Source organism: Ascidia mentula, chromosome 6 (genome assembly GCF_947561715.1).
Source record: "Ascidia mentula chromosome 6, kaAscMent1.1, whole genome shotgun sequence".
NCBI classification, from domain to species: domain Eukaryota; kingdom Metazoa; phylum Chordata; class Ascidiacea; order Phlebobranchia; family Ascidiidae; genus Ascidia; species Ascidia mentula.
The window spans coordinates 11,786,780-11,809,560 of NC_138571.1; the positions used below are offsets into that span (position 1 = coordinate 11,786,780).

A 22,781-nucleotide genomic window follows, 5' to 3' on the forward strand; every position below is an offset into this window, starting at 1 on the left:
TGGACAATGTTGTTGCACATAAACAAAGTAAAGAAACGATGAGAAAAGGCGAACACACCTGCACTCCAACTATCAAGAACAGCACGGGTTATCAATGTTTTTAGAGTGCCTGAGGTGTAAAAAAGAATTTCTAACCCGTGCTGTTCTTGATATTTGTAGTGCAGGTGTGTTCGCCTTTTCTTGTCGTTTCTGCACTTCTTTCTATTCAACTGTATATTTTTCTATGCCACAACATTGTCCACATTGATTGATTCACATATTTCATCTCCTGGTGAAGGCTGCTTAGTAACCGAAACATCGAAACGATAAAATTTGCCAGAAGAGCAGTATTTCAGCAATTTTTCAACATCGACTGAATAAACGCACAATTCTCCTGCTTGGAAAGATCACGAGCACATTTTTTGTCATGTGTATTTATTTAATACGCTATATGCAATAGAAACGTGCTGGTAAATTGGAATCACGCAAAGACACTTGATTATTATTGATTAAAGCAAAAAATACAGTAGTTACACGAAAATGGGCTGTTGCGTCATTGCTTAGATACGACAGCCTTTCGTAAAGGCACATAATAGTGACGTAGGAAAATAGGCAACCGGTTACACTTCGGGTACAAGTTGTAATGGAATAAAGGCCTGTATGACGACACAAGGCATTAAGGACGGAACAATTACATAAATCTGACGTCACCACGTACCAACAGCGCGTTCAAGAGTAAAGTGATCTAAATACTGCGAAAAGGCGGTTATTTACACCTAGAAGTTGGTTTATTCGGCTAGCTCACAAACTGCATTTCGAACTTCAGGCTTATTGCATTGTGACGTATTCGGGGCGCTCTGTGACGTAACAAAGTGGGGAGCAAACGATGTGTTGACATTGGGGGAATGATTGAAAATTGTGGCGGTATATTTGAAGACAAAAACTCGTGACGTATGTGTTGATGACGCCATAAATGACAAGAAAGAAGTATTTAGAATGGAGTGGAAAATCGCGCTTCGTACAGTGATTAGTGTTTCTCTGACAAGAAGCAATACTGGACGGGATCAGCTATGTATGACGAAACCAGGGACGTTTGTGACGTAACAACTGCGCTCTTGATGTCATGATGTGCGTGCGCGATGATCAAACACTTCGATAGGAATGGAACTTGACGACAACCGAGGATGAAGAAATCGATAGCGGAACATTCTAAAAAAATACATTTTCAACTTACAAATTAAACAGCCTTTCGCAAATGTCACTTTCAAATAACTATTTGTACCTATTCAAAAAATTATTTTGTGTTGTACCTTATTTGTCGGCAAGTTCCGCACCAGATCTTTGAGACATTTGGAACATCTGCAGATAAAAAGAGCACTTAGTATTGCAACTTGTGACGATGTGCCGATGCTACCAGTCACTGATCAATTCAACACTTGTTCAAGTTCATATATAGTTACCTGAAAAACAGACTGCTGTAAGGCGTTCTGAATCTGCTGAAGATTCTTTTGTCTCTCTTCATCTGAACGCTCTCCAGTGCCCTCCTGTGGACAAATGGATAAACGCCATAAAATAAAGTTTTTAGATACCAAAAAAGACAGCAATATGGACCCTGTCATTACCTGTTGCTGATTGGCAAGGAACTGTTGCATCGCCTGTTGATATTGTTCAAATAATTCACTGCGGTTGACCGGAACAGTAGAGTTCGTCGTCGCAGTGTTTTCAACTGAAAAGCAAAAAAAGGTAAAGCTAAAGAAACAAACTGATTGAAAAACACGGCTTTAAGACTTGTCCGATGCGAACCACGGCATACAAAACTTTTTAAAAAAATACAAAGGTGTTTGTAGAAATACGCAAAGAAACAACCTTACCTCGCGACAAACGACTGTCTTCGATAGACTGCTCGCTAGGTGCGCTATTGAGTCTTCCTTCTTCCTTGCCGTTCTGGTAACTCCCGCGTTCCCCAACGCGACTCACTGTCAATGTCACATGACCGCTCAGCTGGGGGTCAGTCGTGAATGACGTAGTTGGGGAGGAAGCCCTTACTTGTGTGGGAGGGGAGTAGGCGGGCTCAGAGAGGATGGCAGCATCCGAGCTATCGTATGACGAAGCCGGACTGCTTTGAGAAATTCCGCAACCTGAGGACACAAGTGAGTGTTATGAGTGTTTATGACTATAAGTGTTTTTTGTCGTAAAGGATTCGACTTGACAAAACTATCTACACTAAGTTACAATGTAATTACATGGCTACGTAGGAATACATAAAGTTATAGTCCGTTGCATACTAGTAATTTTGGTAGTAAATATTCTGCCAAAAAAATTTCTGCGGGCGAATTAAACGACCATCTTAATAGTCTGTTCTTCTGACACATTAAAACCAGAAGAACAGACTATTAAAATATAATATGCCTGGCAGCAACAGAAAAATTATATTTGTAAAAGACCAATATTATCAAAAAAAGATCGTACCACCAATAGTATCACAGTGATTCACATTGCCATTCTTGTCAGGGTTACAAATACCACAAGAGGCAGGTAAAAAATGGGTATAGCAACATAGTGCAAATGCCAGTAGTACTTACCAGAGGCGGCCTCGTACTCCAAATGCCTCACGAGCTGCTGTAGGTGAGGTCGGGAGAAGATATGTTCCCTGGCGTGCTGTGGTGAGGCGAAGTGGACGGCAGGAAAGCAAACTTCGCATTCCTTAACCAGGAATCTAAGCAAAACAAGACCATATGATACACAGTCATTGAGAGCTGCAGACAAAGGGTACACACCGACCTGGAAGGTCTCATCTATCAATGAATATTGAGGCCTTTTTTAAACAAATACACAATCAAATTAACGCTAAGAATAGTTTAACGTAAGGTTTCACAAACACGATGCATCAACATATACAGCAATACCAGCTTGCATGAGGTAAGTCATTATAACATGGACGTGCTTAATATGTCACACAGCAGCATCTGAGCTTTGGCTACTTTATTTAGTATATGACGCTCCTATTTTGTTGTACCGAAAGGTATATTTTCGCATAAGATGGTAAGGTTTTAACTAGTGCATAAACCTGAAACATAAAAACTATAACTTACTCATCGATCGAGCTTGTCGGCTGTATTGATTTGTGCTTCTTCTCCTTTGCCCTTGAATTCTGGAACCACACCTGCGTAAAATAAAGAAAATATGGTTAAAAATAACATGTCCATAGATTCATAGATTTATATAAAGTAGAACTGTTTTCAGTTTTTGATTCCTTGGAGATATCGAATCCCCCGAAAAATTTCCAAGTTTTGTTGATATGCGTAGGCTACACCCCAAGAACAAGCAGGACTACAGGCAGGGTTTTTACTAATGTAGTATCTTTTAAAACGGCGCAAGATCGCTATCGCCGATGCAGTGATGATTATAGGCCTTTTGATCAACCAACCTTCACCGTACAAAACAACTACCTAGGAATAGAAATCGTACCTGCACAACCCGTTTCGCCAACCCGACCTCAGATCCAATGAGTTCACATTCGGGGAGAGATGGAGTTTTGCAGGCTTTGAAGCAGTTCTTGAGCGCCCTCACTTGGCTGGAGCTCATCTGGGTCCGAAAGCGCTTTGGCGGCGGAAGAATCCCGGAATCTGCAAAACGAAAAGTTTAAAGCCCATTGACGCAAAATTGATCAAATTGCTGTTTTTTTCCTACACAGCTTCATTTTGTACAAAGATTTTTCACACTTACCAGCATGGGTGGGTGAAGTAGACGGTACGCCACCAGTTGTCTTCAACACCGACGCAAACGTCACTTCCGGAACTGTGCCACGACTGAACGGCATTGCAGTTGACGCCGTTGCATGCTCGTATTGTGGCGTCACCACTGCAGGCCTTTCGACCACAACCTCTCGTTTCGGCGAAGTGGGTTCCCCACTTAGGGGTTTCCCCGACGCTGTAGTGCGACCCGAAAGCGTTGTAGCGCCGCTAGTGGGCTGGTAATTGAATAATGCTGGGGTGGGGAACTCTTTTGAGCCGCTGGAATACAGGGCGGCCAATTTCTTTTGGAGGTCGACTCCTTGCTGACCGATGACGTCGTAAAACGCATGGCTGTGATTGGTTGAGGTCGCGGTGACGTTGTTATTGGGATCCTTTGGTGAAGCTGTTCAAAAAACTGCTTGTTTTTCGTGTATTTACCTCTTGATGTTACTCTTGCCCAAATTATCGAACACCACTAAATGTTTAGCAGACATCAAAATCGGTTACAATATTTTTGAGCATTTTTTGTTGAATTAACAAAATTACCGTTGGAGCTGTTGCCAAAGTTGTTGTTTTCCTTTATAATTTCCATCCTACTACCTTCGGGTGACGTTTCGCGTTTCAGTTGTGTGTAACCCTCTTTCTTAAGCACTTCGCTGTTCGAGCCAGTATTCAGTGTTTCGAGTTTAAACTGCAAGCAACGTACAGAAAATAAATGATTTGGTGACATACTAAACTAAAGGATTTGCAAGGCAAGCTACTACTTTTGACCAGAACCATTAGACAGCTGCATTGATAAGACCTTTTAGTCGAAAATTTACACATAAAGTTATGACACATTTTCACACCAATGTCCATCATACCTTTTTCTCAGGTGGCGAGCCCGCACTCTGTTCATCCTGCCCGTGTTTCATTTGTAAGTGCGCGTCTAACTCCACTTTCGAACGGAAAACCATCCGACAAAGCTGGCAGAATTTGTACTGGGTCATTTGGCCCGTGACACAGCGTGCCACCGACGACCGAAACTGGCCCTTGCGCTCGCGGGCCCTCGTATTCTGGAACCAAACCTGTGCGCCAAGCAAAAAATGACGTATTACGTGAGGTTCTAACACAAACACGTGATATAGCAGTAAAAAACGAAAAATTCGGACTATCTCAAAAGTAATGACCATTATTGGGATACACTGGTAATTTACCCGTTTTATGGGGTAATTATTACCTGCACGACGCGTTTTTTGAGTCCGACAACTTCGCTTATTTGTTCGATCACCTTTCTGCTTGGACTGGAATCAATCAAGTATTGTTTGTACAAGAACTCGAGTTGCTCCGGGGTAATGGTCGTTCGAAGTCGTTTGGGGTCTTTTTGCGACCCTGAGCTCTCCTTTTCGTTGTTGTCGAACGGCCCTGGATCAAAAACAAACACCATTACTATGCAGGCATCAACTATATCATTTGAAGGAATTGTCGGTGAGTATTAGAAATATTTAAGATGGTAGGCTCATATGTTGTATAAACTAACCGTCCTCTATAGACACATGTTTAAGGATTTAAAGTTGCAACCCACCTTTTGCTTTAAAGGATCCCATCTGGGTGCTCTGGTAAGGACTCGTCGACGAAGAAGATGAGTAGGTCGGAGAAATGCTCATTTTTCTCTTATTTGAAGCTGAGTTTTTGTCCTCCTTCGAACTGCTCTGCGCTCCCAACATTTTTCCAAATGTCGGTTCCGCAAATGAGGATTTCCCGTCAGTGTTTCCCATCACATTTTCTTCGGCGGGCGCTGTGTTTCCGCCCATCATGCCCTGCATGTACATCACACCGTACGGCGAAAACATGGACGCCACGGCGCTCACATGCTGCTGGTGATGTTGTTTCCACGTCTCGACTGAACTAAAAGTTGCCTCGCAGTACTGACAGGGCAAGGTCATCGCTTCCGGGTTCGGTTTCCCACGCTTTTCGGCGTTCTCCTCGGGTGATTCCAAGCGCCGTGAAATGGTCTTGCTCACTTCTGTGAGTGCGCGCCTGGCCAGGTCCTCCACACCAGTCGGAGCATCTAGTTGTGACGTCACACGCGATTTGGCGCCACCATCTGCTGGGACGGGTGACCCATTTGTCGCTTGCTGGGTCTCCCCATCATGGGATACGTTGCCCTGCATCTGCTGTTGCTGTTCCAGGCTCTTTCGGGCCTTCTGGCGCGCATTTTGGAACCACACGACAATAACACGGGTGCTCAAGCCCAAGGCATTCGACATACGGTCTAGATCGTCATCTTTGGGATAAGCGTTGCGGTCAAAGAATTCCTGTAGAATCTGTAGCTGATAGTCAGTAAAGCGAGTTCGTGGCGTGCGACGACAAGATCCCGATTGTGACGTCATAGAAGAGTTAGAAGCATCCGAGACGTGACTGTCGTAATAGTAGGAATCGTTCTTGGTGTCTGCGGCAAAATTAGCAAAGCTGTACGCCGGTGGCTGGGACTGCATTTTGTTCTCCTGTCCCTGAATGATGCCCTGCTCTTCCTTTTTCACCTCCACGCGCTGTTGCGATTGCGACATATCTGTAACGAGTGAAAGAGAATCTGGGAAGTCTCCACCTCCTGCAGTTGCCTTGGAGGAGGAGTGTGCCAATCTTCTTAGTATTTCCGCGCTAGTCGCTATTCTGGATGCGTCGTTATTGAGAATATTACGTTTTTCGTTGTTGTTCGCATCCAATGTGGAAGGACGCTGAAACGAGACGTCCATCTTGGAGGAGTCCGCCATGTCTTGCATTTTGGTCTCTGTTTTTTCCCTGTAAGCAGGTTCTTCCTTGCTTGTTGATTTTTTGAAAGCGTCCTCGAGGCTCGTAATCGGAGGTATGTTGAAATTGTACGGAGAGTCCTTGGATCTTTGCCTCTCCTTGAAAAGAGTATTTCGGAACCAGTGCTTGATTACTTTGGGAGGGAGACACGTTTGGGTTGCCATCTGTTCGATTTGTTCCTCGCTCGGCGAATTGTTGATGTCGAAATTAGCCCGGAGGACCTTCAGCTGGTCGTCGGTGATGCGAGTACGTGGTCGTTTTACCGGCATCTCCATCTGCTGAGGTTGTGATGATGAGGAAGAACTTCTGTTCGTATCCTTCTTGGCAAAGCCATCAAAGTTAGACGTTTGGTTGAGGGTTTGATTAGGAAGAGCGGAAAGAGCCGGGGCATAGTTAAGAGCTCCAGGAGCTGTTCTTGCTGCATCTTGTGGTCTGAGCAGACTCCCCATCGCTCCTCTTCCGAGGTTTATCTGTTGGATTTGCTGCGCCGCGGCTGCATTAGCAAGAAGCTGAAAGGGAGTGAGTCCCAGCGATTGGGCCTGCATCTGCAGAAGTGCGGAGTATAAATTCATTGAAAGCATGTTGCCTGGCATCGCATCGCTGGCGTATAGCGGATTCACAGCCCCAGTAGGAGGATCCATGTAACCTCCAGACTGAGCTCCGTCCCACTGTCCACCCTGTGCATTCATAATCGCTTTCAAAACAAGTTGCTGTTGAATATCTTTAGCTTGTTCCTCGCTCACGCCATTTATCCCGAGCGGCAGAGTGGGCTGTGCAGTGACGGTGTCGCTTGCGTCGCCAGAGTTCTCCTGGTCCGGAGTAGTGTGATCTCTTATTTTATCTCGGAACTTGTCGGAGTAAGCGGAGGCAGTTTTCTGTATGTTTTTCGTAGGAACACACACGCCATGTGCGACCTCTTCGTGGGCTTTCAGGATCCAGAGACCCGTAAAATCTTTGCCGCAGTACTGACAGGAAAGAATCGCCTCCTCATCTTTACTCTTCCCCGCATTTTCGTTTGCTTCCTCTTCCACTTGTTGTGTCGCAATTTCCATGCTGTCTTCTTGCTTCTGGGAACTAAAACTCTCGCGCTGTGGATCTTCAGATACTTCTGTAGGATCAGAAACCTGACTATCGCATTCCGGAGCTTTTTTCACCTCGAGTTCTGCTCTGAAAGTTTTCGCTTTGTTGCGATTTTCAGGGCTCCTATTCTCGACGTAGTGTTGAGCTTGTTCAAGGCCGTAGTTGGTCAGCAAATCAACGCATGCTCGGCTTCTGGAACTTTCCACGACCGGGCAAGAGCGAATGCGACTGCGTTTTGGTTTTGCCTCTTTTTCTTTCCCCGACAGCTCCACGGCGCCATCTGGCGCCTTAGAATCTTGGAATATGGCTGCCAAGTTGGGACAGGATCGAGACAAGCTTTCCGATGGTGTGGATGGACTGAGTGGGCGATTTACGGTTTGATTTTCTCGATTTGTTTCGTGAGATGTTGGGTTTACGGTGAAGTCCATTTGTTTTTCGAACTGTGGCTCGACTTTAAGTTTGCAAGTAGATTCTGCAATGAAAAAAATGACGTGCCAACCAGTATTGTTTACACATACTTCCGCTAATGTTGAACTGTTTAAACAGACTCACATAAGTGCTACACTGTTTAATTTACAACATTAGCCATTATATTTCGCAAACCTTGTTCTTGAGTTGAAACCGTCGCATCGCTCTCATGTGATTCAACTTTATCCATTGCCTGGTGGCCGCTGCTACGTTGATTAAGCTTTGTCACTGTTTCGTCGTTCTAAAACACGTGGAAACAGGTTTCAAATCCAAAATCATTAGGTAAGAATAAATAGTATCGTATTTTTGTGCTTATACGTTTACTAGGACTGACAAAACCCTAGTGGTTCGTGGTAAAAAATATATTTTTATGATTACAAAAAACTGATGTTTGAACTGCAAAACAACTTTACTGAAGGTTCCGGATTTTTACTGTTGATTCTGACAATGGAGCAGATTTTAGGTTTTTTTCGCACCACACAGACTCACCTTTGGATTTTCCTGTGATTCCGAGCGTATCACTTCCTTCTCCACAGCGTCTGTATATTAAATAAACTATCTTAACACCATGACTTTGTCTGTAATGTTTGCCAGGCGCCAAAATCACCACTTGCAAGATGGCAATTTTCCACAACAATGAAGCAAGAAAACCAGACGCTTTTCGACGCTCACTTAAATAGGATTATTCACAACTATCTTTAAAGTCATTTATATCATTATTAGCACTTACCTATTTTGGCGTCACTTTCCGTGATGCTTCGGCCCGGCAAAGAAATTTTATGAAACTGCAGAAGGTGTACTTGTAGGTGCATACTGTCTTTGAAATACTCCTTCAGGGTAACAAATACTGGGTTTTAGACATTTGTTAAATTTGATTTTTTGTAAATGTTCAGAATCGCAGACAAAAGATAAAAAAGTTCTGGTGTTTAAAAAAAATCATTTGAAAGAAGAGAAACGTTTGGTAAATTTGACACATCATAGTACAAGGACATGATTAATGCAACTCTTGCGGTACCTGACAAAGAGGACACTGGGTTGGAGGTTGGTCGCTGTGTTGCACCATGATGTGCATGTTTAGTCGCTCGTCGCTGTCTGCCACGTAGTTGCAGTACTGACACGTGTGTTCCTGCGCACAATATTCCATGAGGTTAATTATTGCTTATAGTGCTTACAATGGTTTCGCATTTCAACACGTACCTTTTGCATTAAAGTTTCTTCGTCTTTGTTAGTTGCTGCTTCTTCGCCTACAAAACAACACAAGATATTTTACTTTGTCGCATTTTGACAAATTTCACGACGAAATTATAAACGACAAATACGTTTGCTTTTTTATCATTTCTCCATTCCTACCTTCCACTTCCAGACCGACCACGTCATGCAATGTCGTCATAGGGGGGTTATTGTGACGTTGCAATTGCACTTGGTGTTCAGATGTTTGCATGTGACGAACCATCTCCACAATATACTGTACAAACATATTATTACTTCCAAAGCACGGCATCATGAGATCATTTTTTGATAACTTCTTTGTAACAAGTATTTCTTGGTATGTTAACGCAGTTAAATTCTATGTATGCAAATGTCACTTTCGCTTCAATGTTATTTATTGCTGAAGGGAAACTATTTTCGTGGTAAAATACAAAAATATTAACATTGGTACCTCAGTCTTGAAATCTTGACAGGCCAAACATCTCAAGGTCAAGCGAAGGTCAGCGCCCTTTGCATTTTTGTTGAGAAGCTCTCCACGGCGCCGTTTCAAATGCGTGTGAAGAAACTGATGAGAAAATAGGTAAAGAAGTGGTTGCATAATGCCATCACTCATATACGAACCAGATATATTTAATCAACAATAAGTTTAGAAACCGAAGGTATCCCGTTTGCTTGGAAACAATTTGAAAATTAGTCAGGAATTTTAATGCACATTATTAGTACATAATATTTGTGTAGAAGTATTTTCGTGCCGAACAACATTTTACCGTCACATTTTTTTTCAAAAAAATTGAAATTTGATAAAGTTTTTTGTGTTGTTTTAGGAATTTTTTTTTAGGTGAAACACTGACCTGGCATACGGTCTGTACGCCCTGATGTTGCTCAGACGCGCAATGCTGCTTCAGCTTCTCCAAACTGTGCGTCACGAAATGGCAAGTGTTGCATGCCACGCTCTGCAAATTAAAAGTCGTTGCGGTTTTAGACAAAGCCACATCCTCTGCCATACATACGTCACGACCTTATCCATACCGATGCATGGGGGCGGAGGATTTAATTACCTGTGTAATGTTGCCGTTGATCACGTGCGTTATCATCCACTCAGTGGCTGCACCTCCTTCTCTGACGTGTGCGATCAAATTAAGCTTGTTCGTGTGCTTTTCTGTCTTGCAGTGTAGATTAAAGTTGGTTTTCAGCTGAAACAGAAAAAGGTTAAAAAAACATCCAGAGCAGTTTATTGGTGAAGTGGGATCTGAAGGTTTATTATTGACTATTGTGTTAAAGCTTGTTATCTATTTTTAACTGTTGTACGATAGCCTAAAATCAATGTCGGTCCGAAAATAGTGAAGTAGTTTAGCAAATGCTTTTTTGCACATTTCCACGCATTTTTGCGTCGTGTTATGTCCCCAACATAATACACAAATACAACGAGAACGTAATCGGCAATTCCTCCCAGAAAGTTTCATTATATCCCGTCTAACTTACAAATTATGAACAACCAAGCCTACCTTTGCATTCATGTTCAATAAACACGTGTAATTCCGAATCATAACCGAACTACGCCTGCAGCAGTTTGCTTGGAACTGACACCTAGCTTAGCGCACAAGGAAGCAGAAGACACCGAATATTACATAGTGTGTGCAAGCTCCTAATGGGTTTTGTCACAGCACAACAAGCGTTCCCTTGTATTGACTAATAATGAGAAGTTAGAGGAAGTATTTCCAATTTCCTGTCGATAATTAGCCAAAGGACCTTCAGACAGAGGAGCTGATGCAATGCGCGGGGATTGGTTCAAGACGACCGGCGTTTCGTTGTAATTGACTTTTAAAAAAGAACTCTTTAAAGTGTAGTATTTTGATCACTGTATTCAGTTTGTTTTACAAAGTCCTGTTTGAATAATCAAAACTCAGCTGAATTTGGAAATAATTCGCAAAAAAATAAACCGCTCAATAGGGTACCTACTGGTTGATGTGTTTTATTTTTTTGGGATTATTTGTTGTGGCGCCGTTACATCGTCTGATTATTTTTCATCAGTCTTGTCCGTGCATTTAAGCGTAAAATGATACTTCCTTGTGCAAACAGGATGAACAAACAGCACATGACGGATGATTGGGAAAAATTAATACCGACGGGGAGTCAGTTATTGCTTTAATTCATCACAGCTGTGACAATTAAGGCGTCCCTCCTCTGAGCATCCATTCTTATGTAATAAGCGATTGCAAAATACTAAACCGTTTCCCGAAGTCGAACACTGTGACCTGATAGTGGAGGTTGTTTAACAAAAGGATAATCAATGCCCGTGCAGCAAAATGAATAATATATTTTTGTTACCTAGCCCAAACTTTCTCGTGCGTGGAATTTGACAGTATACGTTTTAACAGTATTTTAATGAAGCACTTTGAAAAAACATTTCTTTTTTGTCAATTCGCGGCGCCTAAAATAAACGGCCAGTTTTCCTGAAAAGCAGGCTCAGAATTTCGACGAACGCATAGTTAAAGCGCCTATCAAATTTAAATCAAAGTGAGATGTAGGTTTAACGATGTCCGGACGCCTGACAGTCTATAAAGTGGCGAACGAATCAATTTGCCGCTGCTCCACTGTCGTGTTTTTATACTTGTGGTGAAATTCCGTGGCAGTATGTCTGTGCGACAAAAGCGGCGGGAAATGCAACTTAAATAGCGCTCTACACAACATAGGGGTTTGAATAGCCTGACTTAAGCTTGTGGAATTATTGCTTGGAGGAAAAACACGTTGTGAATTCGTTAATTTTATCCTCTGTGTTGCTCGTTATTTCGGTTATATGCCACGGTAAATCAAGATGCACTTTTCAAAGGGGGTTTGTGGCGAAAGATCTCATCGCACTTAAGCGACGACACTTCTACGTTTTTCACCTCTTCAAATGGAGGCGAATCGGCCTAATTGGAACAGGAAAGTGACAAACATGACCCCTTGGTTTCGCGGCGGCGACTTCTACAGGCAAACAGGACATTACGGAAAAGTTTTCAGCAACACTTTACCGCCGACCGTGTCGACGAAATTGGCGGCCGGAGCTAAACAGGCGCTAAACCGGGAAGAACGACCTGCAGTTCTTGTCATTAGCGCGCGAATGATGGGGGCGCGGGACCACCCATTTTGCGCGAATTACGACTCCATTAAGTGCCCCGCATTCGCACGAACTCTGGCGCCCAAGCGAGACGCGCCAAAACATAGAAATCACCGCTTGAATGCAATTAACTGCGAGGAATCTTGTGTGCTTTCCGGGAGGAGAACTCAAAATAAGGTGAGTCATTGTATTTCATTGTTGGGACATATCAGACGACCTGAGTGTCTCTATTTGATTGCGTGACAATGCATGTACCCAGTTTCAACACCCCCTTATGTACTTATATTCGCCAAAGTTGGCTATTAAAACACGGTGTGTTAATCTGAATCATGATAGCGTAGTTTATTATATTTAACATACCGGGGTGGTGTACTTGCAGAGCCTGCAGAAATAGCCATCCCGCGGCGTGCGCATAATCCATTCATTGTTCAACGACTGCTCGTTCGTGACGTCACTGTGACGTGTTTTGCGCGTGTGGGCTTCGAGCGATGCTAGATCATCCGTTCCGAACACACCGCACACGTCACAGGAAAACATAAAGAGTGACGTCACCTTGCTGCTGTTGTTGCCCTGAGGTAAGGATTTATGTTTGTCATCAATTGCGTAAAAAACTACGTCATCAACGTCAAAATTATCTACCGTCATTGGCTTTCCAGACTGTAGGTTTGCGTTGATGTCGGAATCCTCGGCTCCCACGTTGGGAAACAATTGCTTCCACATGTGGGCGCTCTGGAGCTGTTTCGCCTGCTCTGTGGCCGCTTCATCTCCACCTGCAGCGAGACGCTGTTGGAGTGTCGAGGCCGCGGCTGCTGCTACCATAAGTTGCTGGTATTGTTGGGCTAAGAGGAGCTGCTGTTGTTGAGATATCAGAAGCTGCTGTTGCAAATAGTCAGCCTGGAGTTTTCGCGCCTTTTCCGCGTCGTCCGTTGCTAAGCGACTGCCTGCGTCGCCGGACAGATGATTTTGCTGTAGCGATTTAAGCGCGTTGGTATAGTAGTCGACCAGGCCTTGCGAGGAGTTGAGTTGGTTGCTGGATTCTGATTGGTCCACAGAGTAATCTGTGCGAATTTAAACAATGCAAATATTTAATTTCTGTCGTTGTTATCTATTGTAAACATAAAATTAAGTCCCAAACTTCAAATGAAAAAAGAAAACAATCCAACTAACCAAATACAATAAACTTGACTGCAAAACGTGACAGAGAAAAAGCTCTTTTTATCAAAGAAGGTATGAAAAAATTAAAGGATCACACGATACACCACAAGTGGTGTAAACGAAGCACGATATTCTTTACAACTATCTAAACCTGTCCTACTTTACTTTCAAGGGTAATTTTCAAATTTCAAAATACAAAAGCGATACCTTCACCATTTGGTCTCATCTTCTTTATCATTCCTCTCTCCATGAGCGCAACGTTCTGGGCGTGTTTCTCGCTCGTGTTGTGGATCCGCAAGTTTCGCGCTATCGACGTCTCGTAGCCACAAACGTCGCACCGCCATTTTCCGCCCGAATTTTGCTCCTTGCGGCCCGAAGACGCCGATTGGGCGCCGTCAGCGACACTACCGTTGCTCTTGCTGGAAGATGGACGTCGTTTGGGTCTAGGTTTCGAGGTGTTATCTCTTGAGGTATATGCTTCGGTGCTTGGCGATCTGCTGGGCATTTGTACCTGTAATGGTAGAATATGGTTAAAAAGATGTACCTGTTACCATAATGAACGTGGAGAATAAAGAAAGAAAGATTTTCAAGGATCTTGAATCAATATTATTTAATATTTTATTAGTTTAGAATATCGTGGTCGAAACATATTTGGTTGCGCCTCGTTAGAAACACGTGCATATTTCAAACGTCTAATTTTAACCGTAAGGTTTCGGAATCAAAGAGAACCGATTTCAAGGCCATCATTTCGATGCAACCAAAACTATAGCAAAAATAGCTGTCACAAAAACGGTTCTCTCTAATAAAGCCAACGTACATCGTCCATTAGTGACGTGTTCAAATCGGGTTGGTTGCTTTGGTGGCGGGAAGGAGTGAACGTGGATGATGCGGCTTGTCGTAAGCATTCCTGTTGTCTGTGTTGCATGGTACGAGCATTGTACAGATGCTTGTCAGACTGCATGTGGATACTCAAGTTGCCCTTGGTCGTTGTTGAGTAGTTGCACACCGTACATTTGAAGGGCTGCAAGAACGGGATTCCCTGTTAGTATTGGGTACACGCCAACGTTTTTAACGCAACAACACAGCCTGAACCGTATCTTGCAGAAATTGTATAAAGGTTGGAAATGTGAAAAATTTTTGTTCTTTCCTTCACAACTATAATGAAGTGACACAGAAACATTTGAAATAATTTATTTTGCTTGCTCTTTTGATATTTTTCAAATGTCTTCGTTTTTCACAGCATATTAGCTGCATTTTAAGTCACACACGAGCTTGGTTCTCAGCATTACAACCTTAACCACCACACATTCAAACACCATTAATATATTATCAAGACATTACCTTATATCCACAGGAGTAACTTTCGCCCCTTGAGAGTCTAGGGTGAGCTTGTCCAGCGTTGCAGTAAACGCAGTCGGTCGTATCTTCCATGTGCTTTTCCTTCATATGTGCCTCCAGAGTTTGCCTGCATGGCACAGTCGTACAGATTAACGTCGATCAAAAACGTAACTGAGGCGAGGTGAATGTTTCAAGTGGTATTTCGTCATGCCTTATTTAGTAATTGGGACCTTATAGGTTAATATTCCACGTTTACTTGACGAGGCTGAACAATTCGTGAACACGATAATTGCTGTTGTTTGAATTGATAACAAGGCTTAAACGGTAACAGTTACTTTTCTAAGTGATTTGAAAATCCCCTAAAAAAATTTATTTGCACTGTGATAATTGTCAAAGTTATCAAATATAAGAATTCAGTTACGCATAAGCAGATTTTGTGATATTATTTATTTTACTAAAAAAAACTTTCACATAAAACAATGTATGCAATATCTGGAATTTACAAAAAAACATAACCATACCGGACTATCTTTAGTTGTTATTGTTTACAAATAACAAACGGCAAGAAAACTAGATATTTCTTACGACACAAGCAGTTAAGCATTCATATTAACAACAAGGAGGAAATGAGTAAAGGATAAAGGCATAGAAACAATACAACACCTGTATTTATAATGCCAGTTGCATTTTGGACATTTTAGGGTCTTGCACGAGTTTCGTGACTGAAAAAGAGACATCGAGAACATGGAATCAACGGTCGATGAATTGTTGTTCAACAGCATAGTATCACTCTTTTGCAGATCCTGCATTAACGGCTATTTAAATTGGTTGAAAGTTTAAAGTTAAAACTGCAGGCAAATTTAAATGAAATAAAATGAAGAACGCTTTTCACAGTTTAAACTTTTTGACAAGTTATATAAGAGAAAAGTCATTTGTCTTTCTGTTGCTTCTGATATATATATATTTCCCCTACAATTTGGCATCGTCAGTATCACTTGGGATGGGAAAGTTTCACTTGGAAAGCGTAATCTATATCGATTATTTCCGTTGCATAACACCCATGCTGAATCGGGGCCATTTTTAATTCACCAGAAGCGCGATATTCGGATATTCGCTCCGAAATGTCATGTCGAAATGTCATTGATCCAGCAATACCTCTGTAACGTGATGCAACAACGTATTTAGGCCATTTTAATACATACCGGCGTCCGAAATATTGGAGTTCGAGTCTCGTGTTCGTTTTCGGCAATAAAACGGCTTTCTTTCGACGATGATGACGTATTGTTGACGTCATTTTCAGTGGAAGAGGTGGGCGGGGGAGGTGATATGTTCGTTGTCAAGTTTGGTGAACCCTGAGACGAGAAACATTACATTTGTGCATGAGACCGGAGCATACATAGACCATTGCACAATTCGTTTGTCTGCTCACTGCATAAGTTTTGCAAAAGATTAATTTTTTTCTAATTTTCTAACAGATTTATTTTTATCACATAAAAAAGTGATTTTTAGTTTTATACGTATATGCAACATTTGTGAAAAAAATGCGAAAGAAAAATGAAAAAAATGCTTTACTGTTCGTAATGTTTTAAATGTAAAAAGCCGCAAAAATGATTCTGTACTTTTTCGTCTGCTCACCAAAGTTTGTCTTTGTGGAACGTCGCAAGATGGGGAAAACCCCTTAGTCGATATCCCGGCCAGGGCTGAGTGGAGAGCGTCACGGTCCGGTGCGCTCACCAACATTGTGGGAAGGTGTAAACTGCTGGTGACGTCACCAGAAAACAGCATGTCCTTTTGAGTCGGATTTGAGGCTAAGTTCGCGTTGGTAAGATCAAGCGCCGCTGCGTCATCGGATCGAACCGCGACGTCACTGGCGATCTTTGTGATGTCACAATTGTTTTCGCGATTTAGTCGCGATTCGGGAGATTTACAGATATTTGTGCTGGCACATGGTTCACTGTCTACCTTGCTATCTGAATTCTGAAATAAATATTGGGTATGTTTAGCATTTTAGCACAGAAAGTAGAAAAATAGGAATAGCTGTAAGGTATTCGAAGGGCCGGTAATACCAGGTGTTTTCGCCCTTTACAAATAAAGCGGGAGTTTGACCGCATTCTACTACTACCTATATTATGCCACCTTTTAAGCATTGACCTGTTGACTTTTTGGCTGCTTGACGGGAAATGATTACGGACAACGTTCTAATGCCATTGTGGCCATCAAGTCATGACACTGGCCCCAAATTTGCATTTACTTTTGCCCTCGTTTGACAAGGTAATGCGGCCACACATCCCTTGCATCGTGCCGCGATAAAAAGACTTGCGGTAACACCTTGCCATTGTCTAACACCAAACCCCGATATAGCAATTTGATTATTCCGCATCATACGCATATGTGCTGGGGCTGCAATGGGCATTTGCCCAAAAGCGTCTACAGTCTGCCTTGATTTATAACTAAGACAGAACTTAAACAGAACTAACATGCGATAACGCACCATTTCACTGCAGTACTCTTTTCTAATATCTAGTAGCCCTAAAACTTGAAAGCAGAACCAAAATCAAGAACTTAAACCTCGCAACACTCTGTTTCGACATAGGCGTTAAGTTACTCGACTATAAGCAATAAGAGCACACAATGCGTAGACTCATCAACACAAGCTGCGCGCTGTAATTGCCTGGGACCCATCGCGCTTTGAAAACATACCCGGCTCCGAAGGGCTCGTGGGCGCCTCATTAAGCCGGTTTGTGCGACAAAAACTAATTAAAGCGTTACGCATGATTGACGATTGGTCACGCGCCGCTGGGCGCCATGGATATTAGAGTGCTTGGCCGCCGCAACGGGGAGAATCGGTATCTCTGCTGTTATAACTGTCGGCGGAAGCTCCTACAGCACTTAAGCTTTGTTTTGAGAACCACACACATGCTCGCCTTCGAGCGGCAAATAACAAGAACGGCCATATATCCGTAGTTTATCAAAAAAAACGTGATCCTACATACGGCCCAGAGTAAATGCAAAATTTCGAAAGATTACTATTTGGTAAAACAGCATGTCCAGCATTATTATTTTGCTTCGAGCGGTGCGTTTAATTAAACGAACTAGTCGGTTACGCAACACACTGATTCTGTAGCGCACAAATTTGTGTGGCCTGCCTGGCAATATTCAACGTCATTTTTGTCTCAATTTAAATCGTACAGTTCAATGGGACGTCGTTATCAAACAAAAAAAATGCAATTGCATTTCGCTTCAAGTCCTATTTAACTAATTGCGGTTCTCTGCACCTGACACGAAACCACGATTTCGGGTTTGAACTCGGGTTTGTCACGCCACAAAGCGGTGGCTGATCTGCAGACACGTTCTTCCAAAGGGCAGGAGCATCCTGAAACACCACCCGCACATTAACAAACTTGCTGCTGGAAAATAACGCGATACTCTCACCAGGGTTTACGATCGAACCAATCAAAAGGAGATTCTACATAATGTTGCAATTTGCTCGCGCGCACACGCAGTCGCAATAGCAAGTGGTACGCACACACACTATATCAGAGTTCCTTATGCACGATCGTCACAGAAAAAGGTGTAATTCAATCAACGGGGCAAACCGCGCGCTGTATGGAATGCCTTATCAGCCTGTACACTGCCGCGTTAACACGACCAAGCGTGATTAAAATATGTTGACAGACGTTGGTACGGAATAGCGCGACCCAGAGCGGCCCATCCTTACATTCAAGCTATTAATGCGCCCCTTTCATTTCGCAAGCGCGCTTAATTGAATAGACGCCTGCGCCTGAATAAGAGACGATTGATTTGGAGTTGAGCGGATGTCTTCTTAACTTCTTGGCCTTCTTTCCCTCATCCTATCCATAGATAGAATCTCAATCAGTTACCATCACTCAATCAACCACCCTCTCCTATATACTGGTGATGTAACTTGATGCTCGCATGTTACGGGTTTTGTTGCTATCGTGCGCGTATCGTTTGCAACCACAAACCAACAGACTTAACAGGCACGGTCCGAATGAGGACCATGTGTAACCCGTATTACAAAAAATAGAAAAATATCGAGCAGCAGCGTTCAGGTCGTTATACGTGATGTTGTAGGGACAAATTTTTTATTTAATATTTTCAAGATATTGGGGTGTCTTGAAAATCAACGGATATTGGTTTTCAATGAGTGGAACATTACTACTCAAATTTTACTCTGTTCTTTGCGACAAAATCAAACATATTTTCCACCTAAATGCAAAACAAGTCGAAAGCACGTATAGATTACAATATCTGCGGTTTTTTTTCATTCTGAAAAATTGACAGGGTTTGTCGAATAAAATTCAAAAAAAACGAACAGCTTGGAAACAAGTATGCCGCGAATGGTGCGCCAAGTGCCAAGGCCGCAGCCCAACGGGATTCCTCGCCCTTTTGTCTAACCTAATAGCATCTTTCCTTCCATGTTATGGCTTAAATTTCCCTTCCCGTCTACGCCGGCCATATGCGGCGACCTGTCGGGGGAAGGAATTTAATTATTTATTAATTAAAGAAGCTGCTTTAATTCCCGGGATAGTGGCTAGATGTATGGGAAAGGCTGGCGATGCGTTTCCATTTGGCTGTGCCAGTCGTTTTTTCTTGCATGTTCCTATAATTTCAAGGCATAGACGCTAGTAGGGCTTTTGCGCTGTTTTCTCATTCAATCGTTTGATCGAGATACTGTCGTGTTGATTGCGTTGTTTCAAAATCAGCAAAATCTGAAACACTTTATTTCGGTCAGACCGTTTCACAAAACACATTATTCCAACGAATCCACGCAAAAGGCAATACCGCAAACTACGGAGTCAAAATTTGACCCAAAAAATACAGATTTAGGTTTCCAATTGGCTCAATCAAAAGATAAAACCTTGCAAGAAATGCAACTCTCCACCTTTCGAATAACTCACAACATTTGCACTCGCAGGCATATAAAGCACATTTACAGTACCGCATTGACACGAATATTACGGTCAACTGACAACGGCTGGTGATAAAACATGTTAAAAACCAAATGAGTCGTTGTGAGCGCAAGGGTATATTCATATTGTCCGTATGGACGACTGGATCGATATGGGAAGGCTAATTAGTGGTGAAAGGTTAGATTAATAACGAGTCAGGCTGACAGACCCCCGTCACGGCAGTGGAGAATTCCGCGATCTGTTGTTCGGCCATTACGGGCGTTTCAATTTGTTCGTCAAAATTTAATGTCAAAATAGCCAATTTGGGATAAAAAAACATGCTTAAAATCGTACCGTTGCAATAGAGCACTGCGCTACATATCGTGAATATACACAGGTAACAATGAAGGGTTACGTGGGCATAAAGACTTAACGCAACATTACACGATATGTAAGGTCGCCAAAACGCCACCATCTAGTAATTTTTGACGAAAACGTTGGCTTGAATCGAAACAGAAAAAAATTCCATGGGACTTTGAGTCTTTTAATGTTTATTTGCCATTCCATGTTATAAGGTTCTATTGGTTTTCATTATCTTCGCTCAGCGTCTAATTGACAAGCCAAAGTGTAACCACGTGACCTTCGCGTCACAAAGGCGGCTGTCGGAGATTATTTCGTCATAATGCACGTTATTAATTCGCTGCTCGCATGTCGCAAGCGACGTTTGATGTGGCCTTAATTATTCGCCCCCGAAAACAGTTTGAGATAGTTTGCATGCTTTGTTGCAATCGAAAATGACTTTTTGACTTAACCTTATGTAGACGCTGGGTTTGCACCACGGCCCTCACACATAGAACAGTCATTGCACACTGGTGGATCGCCTGAAAATGGCGATTTTCATCAGAACAAAAGTCTTCAGCGTTTCGAGAATTGCCGCTGAACGTAAAGTTTGTGTTTTGGTCAAATGGTGAAGGTAAATAGTTGAAATTAAAAAACGTGTTTCTTCCAACAAAATCTTTGATATCTATGTTGGTTTTGCGACCCGTATTCAGGTACAAAAGAAAGAACAGTGTAACGTCCTTTTGCCCTTGATTCCAACTAAATCCAGCGGCCTTAACAAAACCAAGTTGGAAACCAACTAAGACAATTTACTTCCAAAATTGAAGATAATGAAAATAACGGCGAGAAAGTGAATTAAGTAAAAAAGGCGGACAACGAAAAGAATACTAAAAAGACCCCCCATTATCCAGCCCCGGCGTGAAGTCCGGTTGCGATCTTTGCAAGCAACAGAGCTGTGTCTCTGTACTCCGCCTATTTCTCCCAAAGCAGTAGTGGAAGATAACGCAATTTCTACGCACGAAATCGATATTTATGAGCAATTATACGCGACAATTGTGCGCGGCGCTGGCGCGATATTGCTTATTATCTGTGCTCCGATGTTGTTTTATTGGCGAATCAACAGAAGGGGCGCAGCACTGCGGGTGTACTGTCAAAATAGATTACGTCTGCCTAGATTGTCGTCTCCTTTCGCAACCATCTTGGAGTCATATTCCGCGACAATCCCTTTTGATCTAATCTGGCAGCGGAGGTTAATTTACACAAAATTGCCTTAACTGCTGCAGACTTCGGGAAAAAACTCCGTCGCAAAAGCGCGTCGGTTCAAATCATCACCACGTGACGCGTTGTTGGGATTTTTCAATCTTTCCGCGTAAATTGCATTTTAGTCATTTTTTTGAGAAACCATAAACCCTGACTTGTTTCGCATTTACTTCTGGATTTTTATGAAAGTTTTGCTTTCGAGTCCCTATGTTAGTTTGTTCCTTTACAGCGGGACATATTGCAATCAAATGCAGTTTTAATCATGATAACGGACAAACTACAAAGGTCGGTTGAAGGTCAAGTCGCCACCAGGCGCTCTTAACTTGCCGTAACGCCGCTGCATTAAACGAGTCCCAACGAGTTTTCGGAAATTCTCCTCGATTATAAAACGATCTACAGAAAAATGGCCACGCTCCTAAATCAAACACAGAGAACATGGTGTCCCGTCTGCAATGTTTCCTCGGGGGTTAAATTGAAAGACAGGCGTGAAATTGACGACTGGCCAACGGTGCTTATCGCTGCATCCTCACCAAGAGCTGGGTTTAATGAGAAATCGAGCCCAAAACAGTAGAAACAGAGGTCTGGTAAAATTAGCAAGAGAGATCTCCGCGCCTGATTAATTGCGGCCACTCTGCCGACCCGGATTGTTTGTTGTGGTGGATTAACCGCAGCGGCACTGTGCGCTCATTGGACACGCGGGAAAAACTGCAGGGTCGGGAAGCAGGGGACGATCGTGGACGTAACCTGTTATATTATTGCGGTATTTAAACCACGAAATTCGCCCAGATTATGATTTTCACGCTCATGCCGTTCGGTGTGGCGATCGCTGGGTCATTCGTGTGGTCGGGGAAATATTATTTGGTCTCAACGCAGGTGTTATTACCAGCTACTGCTCTTCCTTTGAGGATGTCGTGGCACGATTTAAATTTATGGTTTCTTCGATATATTGGGGGAAATATAAACAGAGCACATATTACTGGAGACACCCATCACGTAGCACATGGCTTATGGGTTTTGACATAAAATATTTGCGGAAAAATGCAGAGCGGGTATTGCATTGTCCTGTGTCGATATTTCAAACCTTTTACGTCTATATGGGAAATGTCAAATGGCCTTTGTCGGCCATATTTAAATCCAATCAAAGACGACGTTATGTTACAATGATTAAATGCATTAATGATTGTGATTAAATACACAAAAACGGTCATTTTTCGCGAACTACAGAAAGCACGATTTATCGTAAGACCACTTTTCAATTAAACCTACTCGTTTCCGCCGTAGTTTGGGCGTGCCAAGGTTTTTATGGACAAAATGTTTTACTTTAGAAATCGCCGGGTTGGTGCCTGGCCACAAACAAGCGGTGATGATTTTAATTGCCAAAATCATGCGCAAGCGGAAGGTTATTCTCGGGTTATG

General features: G+C 42.7%; 1 protein-coding gene across 3 annotated transcripts in view; it reads right to left on the minus strand.

Moving 5' to 3' along the window:
• Window positions 1-408: 408 nt before the first annotated feature.
• The window catches only part of LOC145906806 (zinc finger homeobox protein 4-like), a 34,888-nt gene continuing 12,515 nt past the window's right edge, over window positions 409-22,781 (minus strand). The window contains exons 5-34 of one of the 3 annotated variants that reach the window (XM_082994262.1): window positions 16,489-16,830; window positions 16,056-16,205; window positions 15,517-15,656; window positions 14,857-14,980; window positions 14,333-14,536; window positions 13,729-14,026; window positions 13,000-13,418; window positions 12,721-12,930; window positions 10,319-10,453; window positions 10,112-10,213; window positions 9,712-9,825; window positions 9,402-9,516; window positions 9,249-9,295; window positions 9,067-9,177; window positions 8,782-8,881; window positions 8,541-8,590; window positions 8,187-8,292; window positions 5,278-8,055; window positions 4,933-5,117; window positions 4,577-4,780; window positions 4,260-4,404; window positions 3,706-4,116; window positions 3,448-3,605; window positions 3,072-3,142; window positions 2,562-2,695; window positions 1,851-2,117; window positions 1,602-1,705; window positions 1,440-1,523; window positions 1,290-1,338; window positions 409-1,188 (exon numbers count right to left, since the gene is read on the minus strand). In XM_082994262.1, the coding sequence (XP_082850388.1) occupies window positions 1,291-1,338; window positions 1,440-1,523; window positions 1,602-1,705; window positions 1,851-2,117; window positions 2,562-2,695; window positions 3,072-3,142; window positions 3,448-3,605; window positions 3,706-4,116; window positions 4,260-4,404; window positions 4,577-4,780; window positions 4,933-5,117; window positions 5,278-8,055; window positions 8,187-8,292; window positions 8,541-8,590; window positions 8,782-8,881; window positions 9,067-9,177; window positions 9,249-9,295; window positions 9,402-9,516; window positions 9,712-9,825; window positions 10,112-10,213; window positions 10,319-10,453; window positions 12,721-12,930; window positions 13,000-13,418; window positions 13,729-14,026; window positions 14,333-14,536; window positions 14,857-14,980; window positions 15,517-15,656; window positions 16,056-16,205; window positions 16,489-16,830 (7,356 nt within the window). In that variant the 3' untranslated portion in view covers window positions 409-1,188; window position 1,290. Of the gene's footprint in view, window positions 1,189-1,289; window positions 1,339-1,439; window positions 1,524-1,601; window positions 1,706-1,850; window positions 2,118-2,561; window positions 2,696-3,071; window positions 3,143-3,447; window positions 3,606-3,705; window positions 4,117-4,259; window positions 4,405-4,576; window positions 4,781-4,932; window positions 5,118-5,277; window positions 8,056-8,186; window positions 8,293-8,540; window positions 8,591-8,781; window positions 8,882-9,066; window positions 9,178-9,248; window positions 9,296-9,401; window positions 9,517-9,711; window positions 9,826-10,111; window positions 10,214-10,318; window positions 10,454-12,720; window positions 12,931-12,999; window positions 13,419-13,722; window positions 14,027-14,332; window positions 14,537-14,856; window positions 14,981-15,516; window positions 15,657-16,055; window positions 16,206-16,488; window positions 16,831-22,781 lie in introns of all 3 variants that reach the window. The other 2 variants (XM_082994263.1, XM_082994261.1) reach the window with 2 other exon arrangements.